The sequence below is a fragment of the Strix uralensis genome, chromosome 3 (assembly GCF_047716275.1).
Source record: "Strix uralensis isolate ZFMK-TIS-50842 chromosome 3, bStrUra1, whole genome shotgun sequence".
Classification (NCBI taxonomy): Eukaryota; Metazoa; Chordata; class Aves; order Strigiformes; family Strigidae; genus Strix; species Strix uralensis.
The window spans coordinates 115,793,919-115,804,482 of record NC_133974.1 but is presented as its reverse complement, the minus strand read 5'-3'; the positions used below and the strand labels follow the sequence as shown (position 1 = coordinate 115,804,482).

Sequence of the window (10,564 nt, the reverse complement as noted above, 5' to 3'; positions counted from 1 at the left end):
GTTTCACTCAGTCTGACGCTTCACATCCGTCCAAAGAAAGTGTCACACGGAGCATCAGCAGCTGTATACCATGTGTTTTAATAAACTGTATAACTAGCAGAAAAATAGTTTTGGATGTGTTTGTCCTCCTCCCCCCTAAAATAAAAAAAGTCAAATTAAAACCAAAATAATGCCAACCCCAAAACAGGAGAAAAAAACTGTCCCAGAGCAAATCTGACACACAATACAGAATTGAAAAAAATGGTCTTTGATGACATTCTTGGGTAAAGAAATTATGTTTGTAAAACACAAGGCAGTGAATAATAAATGCTTATTGTTTCGAACAGTTTCTCTCTCTGTATATCTATATATGTAGATACATATATATCTATGCTGGTACACCCTTGGTGGGATGAAATGGTACATCTGTAAGTCAAAAAAGATAAAAAGTTGACTGTGGGGAAGGAGTAAAGAAGAAAACAAATGTATTGTTTCAGTCAGTGAAGTAAGGACAACGCTCAATTCCCTTACAACGTACCATTCTTATCGATGGACATGCTTGTCTCTCCATGGATATGCTGTGTCCCTGGTCCACGGATGAGCTGTGAGATTGCAATCTGAGTGGTCTCCTTCACTGGTCTGTGTATGAGCAGGACCCCAGAAATATATGAAGCTTCCTTCCCCTGGTTAATTCCCATGCTTTACCACGATTTTTAATTTAAAATTGATTAGTATTTCAGTTTGCATTTTTTCCCCCAGGTTTCTTGCACTGACTGCTATGCAGGTCTCCATGGTAAGGTGGAGCAACCCAGATGAGCAATATGCCACAGGAATGTGCTGTTATCACGATGTGACTGGATGGAGGAATTCATTTTACAACGGATCCCATGCTACTTCGACCTCACACTCAGTCTGCGGAGCCAAGTCATGCAGTAACCTCAGCTGTTCTGCATTGGGGTGGGCCTGTGGGTCACATCTTAATCCAAAAACAAGGAAAGGAAAGAAAAAATATTTTTTATTTCCTTTTCTCCTTCCATGGAAACCTACCCACACAAGAAGAGTAGGCAATACCATTCTACGCTGAGGTCTCTGCTTCACTCTTAGGCAAATGAGTCCTGCGTTCAAAAAAAAAAGAAAATATATTCTTCCTCCTGTTGTTATATTGCTCTTTCAGAGAACCAGACACTGTCCATGCTTTCCCAGATCTCAGTGCCGTGTTTAACAAGCAAACTAAGCACAAGCTCATGCTGGCTGCAAAGTTCAGGTCACCAAGAAGGTATTAAGAGAACAGCTCAGTTTGCCAGCTGCTTGTAAACACCATATTGCAAAGAAGGCAACGTCAAAACAACCCTCCTCACACCTCCCCCAACTTCCTTCCTTTTCTTTTTTTCTTTCTCTCTTTCTTTCCTTCTTTCTTTCTTGTACGGGGGTTCATGAAGAGAAGCAAGACTTGTGCATCACAAATGGTGGAACTACCCCCACCCCAGCCAGCTTCCCACCCTACAATAATGCACAAGCCCATCTTATCCTGTACCTGCCCCCGGAAGATGTTTGTCTCTTGATCTTTTTGGAAAATCATGCAGTCTGATCTGCTGGGAGTTCTGCAGTGCAGGCGCCGGGTGGCTGGTTCTCCCCCTTTCCTGAGGCTCATAAATGATTGTTTTTGGACAGATAGGCAATAAGAGCCACAGCAACCCCAACGTAGATGCCAGTTCCGATTGTGATGGACAGCACAGCCAGGAAGAGCGCTCGTCGGGAGCTGGAGCTTGCGTGGTGGAAGTCCCCCTTGGCTACTGCTTTGTTTGTCTGCAAGATATACAACAACAACAATACAATATATTTAGTTGCTGCACCTGGAAATGAAAATGTGATGATCATTTCTTGGCTTAAACATGATCCTGGGATATGACAGTAAACTGGTTGGAAATCAGATACTTTTTTAGCCAAATGAGGTTATTTGCACAATTAGGATGATAATGGAACCAATGGCATCTCAAGTGATACTCTGAAGTGCCTTTAAGCTTAAACATATCCTAGGATTTAATACTATGCAGCATGGTGACTCCTGAGATGGCTCAGCCTCCCTGGACAGATGGACTGTGAGCCAAGGGTCTGACATCTCCCCTCCAGACACAGCTACAATCCTGGTTTTGTGAGGTGGCTGGATTCCAGCCTGGGTGGGAAAGGTAACATGGGAAAATCCCTCTAAAAATGCCACTTGCACAAAAATGTTCTTCCAAGTCAGCTGAAATGATTGATCTGTTCTTACCTGGACAAGGACAAGAGGGGCTATATTTCACCTTCCAGTGCAGTGCTTTTGAGCATACCGACTAGGTGGAATGATGGCACAGGTTCACCACCACAGAGAGGCCAGACACCACCTTGCATCTACCTTAGGCCTGAGCTTTAGTGCAGGACAAAAACCTAGGAAACCAAAGCTAGAAGATGAACACTTACACATACAAGCAGGGCAGTTCCCTTGATTATCAGAGGGATGACACATATGTTTAAGTGCTACTTTGAAGTGGGGCCATTGGTGTTGGAACCATGTTCTTCTCTCTTGGTGGTGCATTCATCTGGATGTGTCAGCTGGAAGAGGAGTTTCTATTTTGATGGTGTTAAACTGGCTTTCGTGTCTCTTGCTATGGTTCCTGTTAACTCAGAAGACTAATCCAAAGCTCTGGTAATTGTATCACATCTTCTACGTAGCTTTGAATACCCAAGCAGGTGCCTTGAACCTGATCAGCTGGAGTTCCCAAAGTTCTTTGTCAGGCATTTTGACCTGAACACAAGGAATCTTGCAAAGTTACAGCTGATTAGTACAGCTGTCAATAATGAACACAGAAAGCAGAATCACAGCTGAGAGGATTGTGTCCTGTGATGATCCCACAGTCACACTTGACACCAGTGGGATGGTCACTGTAGAAAGCTACATATGGAGTTTGAGAAGTATTCAAATATCAGTTCTTCTAACACACCCTTCCAGATGCCTTTAAGACCAGGACCCAGGACAAAAGCAAAATCCCTGCTCAAAACAGGCAAAGGAAATGTAAAATTGGGCAGGACTGATCTACCCATTGACAAGATCACCTAATGCCATTTCAGTGGGTCTCAGTCTTGCAGCATGATGAAAGGTGGATGTCACACCATGGGTCACCCAGCAGGCAGTTACAAATCTGTCACCTACAAAAAAGGACTTGTAGAAGCATATAAGTTCCATAAGTTCTGAGGAAGTCTTTGTTCCCTTGTTACAATGAGCGAGGAATTTGTAATGCTTTAATCGTATTTCTCCACAAATGCTCGATTTACTGGGACACTTTCTGCTTCAGTGTCATCTATTGCTCTATTTTTGTCTTTGTTTTTACTATCTTGCTTCTCAGAGCAATTTACAGCAGCCAAATGACAAGCTTCCATGCTGAAAAAAAGGCTTCTGGCCTTTCTGTCAATCACTTTATTAGGAGAACCGTCTATTCTCATTCATCAACCTTATTTTTTAAGCATAATGTCTCATAAATGTTTCAGGCAGAAACAATGTCAAACAATACGTATTAAAAGAGAGAGACATTAGGCTGCAGGCGGAAGGAAAATGATCATTTCCAAACAGCAACATGTAAAAAACTCCCAGGTTTACATCTAGTGTCACGTCCTTCAGTTGAGGTGGGGAGGGCGTATCCTATTCACCTTGCAAAGGATTTCCAGCCAGGCCTCTCAGCAGGGTGACCAGGAATTTCATGAGCTTCTTCTCTGGGACCTTCAAACACCCAAAAGAAGAGCCTTTTCCAGAAAAATGCCAGGGGCTTTAGGGATCATGGACATATTTGTTAGGGTCACTTAAAAAGTCTTGGCAAGGAAAGCAGAGAAACCTTTAGAAAGAGTTGGTCATTCAGCTCTCCTCAAAGGTTTTCTTCAAGCATCTGCTACTCATCATAGCATTAATAAAAAGTTTGAACAAAGAGGCTCCTATTCACTGAAGTTAGGTCAAATTTGTCAGGTGAAGGTAAATGCACAGCACTGAAGCGATTTGAGCTGTTGGATAAACTGAGGTAAACTTTGGGTTTCAACCCCCAAAATGGAGGGTAAGTTTGAAAATGCTGGAACATTTCAACTTGACATTTCTGAAATGTCACGTTATGTTATGGAAAATTCTGCAACATTTTGGGTTGACCTCTTCTAAATGAAACTTTGTACAGTTTCAAACCAGTATTTTTTCACTTGAAAATAGATGGAAACTCAAAGGGAAAAGAAACCATTAACCAAAATGTCAAATAATCTGAAAACTTGACAGTATGTCTTGATTGGATTCAATAAAAGAGGTCGGATCTATCCAAAATGATGTGTCGAGCGACCCCAAAGGATTCAGAAGGCTGATTTGTCAAGCACTAATAGCCTTTTTCCTGATAGGATCTTCAGCCTAGTGACAAACCTGCTCCCAAAGAACAGATCTTTTTCTTGATGAGCTCTTTGAGGACAGGACTGAATTTTGTGAAAGGATTGGACCTGTGGTGAAAATCCAGCTTCTCGTTAAAATGTTCAGCCCAGCCAAAACCAGATGTCTTGTATTAGTCATGTGCTGCCATAGAGTTGCTGAATTTTGCAGCTCCTGTCGTTACAATACAGCTTGATTTTGCTTGGGGAACAGGCCTGCACTTTCACAGTTCTAGTTTCCTACAAATTATCTAATCTGAGTGTAGTTTTTTTTCTTTTAACCTAATGCATATTTTGTGACTTAGCAAAATCATATCCCTCCTATATTGAATTCTGAATGTAGAGTGCATTGGTAAGGCCATATGGGAAGGACAATCTTATATTCCTCCTTTATTCCATTCACAAAGGTTTCCATTGAGATGGAGAAATCATCAACACAGAAACCATCCTCCATCAGTGTAAGACTAGTCTGAAAGGATTTGCTTATCACTAAGAAAATTCTTTGTTGCTATTCCCTAATTAGCAAAACCATCCCATTACTCCCCAGTGTCACTATATGCAAATTACAGCATTTCCGCAGGTTTAAGCTAAACAGAGCTGGAAAACAGTTACTACACAAAATGCAATTGAGGCCAATTCTAATAGGTTAGCATCTGGCCACTAATAAGCAGTTTTTCTTGAATTTTTTTGGTGTAGATCAGAGAGCCCAGTCAGACCCAGTCTCACCAGCTTTTCATTGATGTGGAAGAAAAGGTGAAAACAATGGTCATTAAACCTAAAAGGAAACTAAGACATCTAAATGCAGACAGTGGTTAGGCTGTTCACTTGTCTTCATGGTGTCTGTACCTTGGGTACTGTTAGCTGAAAGATAAAACTTGTCTCCTTAGAAAGACTGGTCACCTAAGCCCACAATCAAACACCACAGACAGACAAGCAGATGCAGCAATTCCAGTCTCCAGAGCCAAAATAGGTACAAGCACAGAGAGTGATACCTGTTGTGGACCCAACACTGGGACCTCAGGCATCAAAAACAAGCTCAGTCTTCCTTTTCGACACATGTTTTTGGGTGAAATGACAAATGTTTTCACAATGCCACTGTAGTTAAAATTCCTCAGAAAAAAGAAACAAAAATCCATTTTACCTAATTTAAAAAAAAATGTATTTCAGATAAAAATACTGAGTAAGGAAAATACCCCACCAAAATTTAGTTAAAAATGAGGTCACACTTATGGTGTGCTAGTCTGCAAACTAGTGCAAGGCAGGATGAATTAGACCGATGCTCTCTCCACTGTCACTAAACAGCCCCATCCCGGATGCCCACAGTGCCTGTGAAGGACATGCTCTGTGGCAGCCCTTGGTGCCATAGGCACCCCAATCTACGCAGAAGTCTTGCCTAAGATGATAAATCCCTGCATCCATCCAGGCGTTTCTGCTCAATTAGAGATGGGGATGGGGTAATGTGCACCACCAGGGCCCTTGCCAAGACCCTGGCGCTGACAGGACAAATAATACAAAGTCGCTGTTTGTCCAGCCATTCATACCCAGCCTGGAAATGGATTTCTGTGAGCTCCTCTTTGCAGACTGAGCTCTGGACTCACTAAAACAATATTTGCTTTTGCTACTTCTTTGCCCTGAAAAGCGAAGCCCCAGCTGTGAATATTCTGGGCTGAATACTTAGCTGGTATTAACTAGCCCATCATGCTTGACTCTGGAGGGTAATGCAGCAAGAATGGTGCAAGAATGAAGATCCAAATGCCCTGCTAACGAAGGGCTTGATTCACTACAGCCTCTTCAAGATAAGTGCCTTAAATTAAGTAGTCAGGAATACAAACAGCTATTCTAATGGGCTTAAAAGTGGCTGCAGAAGTAAGCACTTTTTCTAATCAAAATTATATTATCTGTGGAGTTTTACAGTACTTCTATCCATTCACTTCTTCCCTTCCCTGGCAAGACTGTGGCTGGGAGCCAGATGATTGATGAACCAATTTACTAGTGTTTGGGCAGCAGCAGGACCAACAGGTTTTGATAAACAGAGCAGGGGACAAATGCAAGACACAGGATGAGTTATGAGTGGGGGATAATGCATCACATAGCACCAGGCAAGTTCCCTCACTGCACAGCCAGAAGATGAGATACTTTTCTTGCAAAGGGTTTGTGTCCCTGGACTACTCCTGCCTCTTGGTTTTCCCTTGGTCTGTGTTCTCTGGATGCCCAGATATGACTATCAACTTGACAGCTACTGGCACAGGTTGTGATGAAGGCTGGGTACTCCAAAGCTAAAAACAGGGGCTTGAGCAAATACCAGCCCCCAGTCAATCCTCTCTTTAGAGGCTTTGGAAGTAAGCCAGAAAAGTGAGAAGGGACAGGCAATGAAGCGGTAAGGAGATCTGGAAGGTTTATCTTACTTTGTTTAACTAACAAAATGAATGTCTTGTTGTTTAGAAACACTTTCAAGGAACTTCCCTGGAGTTTCCACTTGAGCTTCTGCAAAACATATTCATCATGTCTCTGGGCTGCATGTTTTATAGGCTGAGAGAAGATGAAAACTGTACCTCCATAGCTGCAAGGCCAAAAAGTGCTGCTGCATTCCACACTGACTCATATATCATACTCACAAAATACCTTCTGGTACACTGTATCTGGAAACAAGAAACACATTGATCACAATTATTAATTCTGCCTTATCTCCCTGAGAATGGAGAGCTGGAATAGCTCCGTGTAGGAGGAGAAGACAGTATCCTGCCCCTTTGGTCAGGTGATGGGAGGATTTCTTTTCACGTCATGGGAAGAAAAGGCCAGCAGGGAGCAGGGACACACAGGCTCCATGCAGCCACGGGCCAGACCCTGAGTCTTACTTCTTCAAGTGACATGCAAAAAAAATGCCACAGAATGAGGAGTAACTTAGAGAAAATGCTGTGTCTCCTGTATCTTCTCTTATCTTTCTTCTCGTCCAAAGCTCTAGCTACTGTTTTTAACTTGCCCAAGTTGTACTTCTGCTGATCTCACATTTCTGGGCAATATACCTTCAGGCTTACACCACATATTTTCACTGATGGTGAGAAAAAGACTTTATAGTCTTTGCTAGAGATACAGATGGGAAAAGGGTGAAGTCAGGATTTGCCTCTGGACCATGAATGACTGCGTGGAGATGCCAGTCAGCAGGGAAAGCATGGGGCTGGCAGACACCTGGCATAGGGGTTGGGACGTGGCAGGAGACTTCTCACTCCTAAGGAGGGCATCAAAGGGATAGTGGTGTCCCATCAAACAGCTCCACAGGCAGAAGTGGCAAACTAAATAAATGACAAATGGTACTTTGCTCTGTCAGGCATTTGCAAACTCCATTATGCCCATAGTATAATAGAAACTTCAGCCTGTGGCAACTTGTCTTTTAGGTACCAAAGAGATCTTCTAGAGGTTTCCATCATTCTGCTGGGAAGTTGGCCCAGGAAATGGACATGAGTATCAAGTATTCCCTGTCTGGAACTTACTGTGGAAACAGTGGGGAGCAGGTGTCACCTGAAATGCAGGCATTTCTGAACAGATACACAAACCTCCTAGACTCAATGCTGGACTTAATCTCTACTGATGCTTAAGTTTCTCTTCCTCCTCAAAGGAAGGCATCCAACCTTGTCTAATCTAGCCTGCAGACTGCAATGTCCAAAACCAATTGCTGGATCATCTTCGGGAAATTCCCATCCACACTCCAGTGTTGATAGGTAGAAACTAGATACCTTGCTTGGGATCAACGTCATTCTTTCAGTGAGGGATAAACCCCAAAGTGAGCATTTAGAAGATAAAAAGTGTAAGATCTTGACCATATCCTTATCTCTCACTGTCTGGTAGCACTGAGATACAGCTGAAGTGGCTGATAAGGACCCTGAGACAGTAAATGCCTAGCCCACATAGAACTTCCCCTAGGGGAATGCCGAGATACTATGAGTACTTGGGTAGCAGTGACAAAAGCATGATACAGGGACATCACCAGAGTTTCATTAACACATGGAGAGGGAATAAACTGGCATATGCAGCTGCTGCTGCTGCTTTGCTCGAGGCTCTTGCCAGATGTCCTAAGTGCTCTGCTGCACCTCAGACTGACAAAACAAAATTCAGTGTGAAAACCTACCCCTGAAGGATTTCTTTCAACAGTGAATCCTCATTCTAGTAAATAAGCTTCTGCCTGCAGTGGCCAGAGCATAGCACTGTGCAATGTGAGTGCTGCTTCCCATCAGCAGCCCCTCTGGCCTGCCTCACCCCCTTCCTTACCATAACTGCTCAGCAAGGCAGTGAAACAAACAACAGGCTCATCCCAGTAGAGGCAGGAACAATGACCTATGTGAAGGCAGTGAGAAAGGACAAGCTGGTGACCATACTCTCTCTGGAGTAGTCTCTTGTGTTGCACTTCAAGTCTATGTGCATTTTAACCTTACCTGTCTCCATCCAGCCCTCCAAGTGGCATTTCCTTCGTGAGCATCACCTTCTTTGCCCTACAATGGCATATGAACTTCCAGCCTTGGCAAAATGTGGCAGGTGAAAACAAGTGGCCTGAGTAACAGGATTTCTACTGCCACCAAATTAAATGATGCTGTGTCGGTGGAAGGGGATGTACTGGGAACAATATTTATTCCTGGAAACCCATGAAAGGCTCAGAAGAGAGTGTGAATGGGGAGAAGACGGTGTAAATGGAAACCAGCATGCGTCTGCCTCTTCTGCATGATCAACTCTCATAACATCTGGGTTTCAGCCATTGGGTCATTTTGGTATCAAAGTTTTCTGCTGGAATTTGAAAATATGACGTAGGCGAGGACGTGATTCAGTCCCCGGCTGGTGCTGCCTGCGGTGTTTGATTGTGTATTGAAGTGCAGATAAAACTATAAATGTCCGAATGAGATTTCGACACTTGGAAAAACAAGAGCATAATAATGAGAACAGCAGGCATAAAAGGCCTGAATGAGCAGAATGCAGAGAGATGTTTTTAGACAAGCTCCACAGCAACAGCAGTTCATTTGATTGCACTTGAGAGAATGAGACCTCAGCCTGGGATATGAGGGCAATTCTGTTTTCCTGGTATATACAGGAATTTGGATGTTTGTGTTAAAGAAGATGATTTCCCCCTTCCACTCTACTTCTAGCCCTTAAACAGATGTTGCCATTTTGTGATGAAAGAGAAGAAAATTTGGAAAGGTGACATGTGGTGAACCCTAGTTTACGCACACACAGACATATGCCCACACAGACGTACACACAGTTGACATGGGTTTGTGTCCACACACATAGACATATACATCTGCCTAGAGGTTGGATGCAGATACCTAGGTACCACTTACGTTTATCAACCAATTATTAGTGACCAATTCAGTCCCAAGGGACTCCTTTACTTTTCCCATTTAGATGGCTGTTTGTTTCTTCCTTTGAAGACAGAGTTTAAAATGTGAGCATTACTCAAGAAGGGAAATCTGGAAGTGATACCTATTTTTCAGATTCAATTTTGTGAGTGGCGAGAAGTTGCCCTCAGCTCAGGGGACATCACAAGGTACTTTTTGCCCACGGTGCTCCTACCCATCGCAGGATCTGTATTGGGACTGACTAGACAGTGCCACAGATGAGTCTGCATTTCAGGACTGTCAGAGTTTCTTGATATTGGATCTGGTGTGTGGTCAGTAACAGAGGTCACCAAGAGGCTGTGGTGTCTCAATTCTTGGAGATATTCCAAACTCCACTGGACATGGTCCTAAGCAACCTGCTCTACCTGACCTTACTTGAGCAGGGAGAATGGTCTAGATGACCTCCAGAGAGCTCTTCCAACCTCAACCATTCTGTGATTTTGTGAAGACTTGACAGTTGTACAAAGTTGTGCAAGGGGTTATTCAACTGTCAATTTGTTTATCACAAACATTCCTCTCTGTTTCACAGGCAAAAACAGGGTTTTTAAAGCCCTGTAATGACTTTGTTAGGGCTCTGCTGACGGACCTGCTGGAGATAGGTTTTGGAAAAAGCTGCATTCATATATTTCTACCTCTATCTTGTTATGTAAGGTTGGTGTAGAGAGTGGTTTCCCTCTGTCCACACCCAACCCTACTGCTGCATGACCCTCCAACTCCATTTGTATGAAGGTGCAGTGCATGGTCCCAACCTGGGTAGTTGTGGATCTCAGACCTCACCG

The 10,564-nt window shown here is 43.3% G+C and overlaps 1 protein-coding gene across 2 annotated transcripts in view; it reads right to left on the bottom strand.

Moving 5' to 3' along the window:
- Nucleotides 1-59: 59 nt before the first annotated feature.
- The window catches only part of SYNDIG1 (synapse differentiation inducing 1), an 81,145-nt gene continuing 70,640 nt past the window's right edge, over nt 60-10,564 (bottom strand). The window contains exons 4-5 of one of the 2 annotated variants that reach the window (XM_074864882.1): nt 1,514-1,785; nt 60-955 (exon numbers count right to left, since the gene is read on the bottom strand). In XM_074864882.1, coding sequence (XP_074720983.1) covers nt 1,627-1,785 — 159 coding nt within the window. In that variant the 3' untranslated portion in view covers nt 60-955; nt 1,514-1,626. Of the gene's footprint in view, nt 956-1,513; nt 1,786-2,296; nt 2,404-10,564 lie in introns of those variants that run through there. The other variant, XM_074864883.1, reaches the window with a different exon arrangement.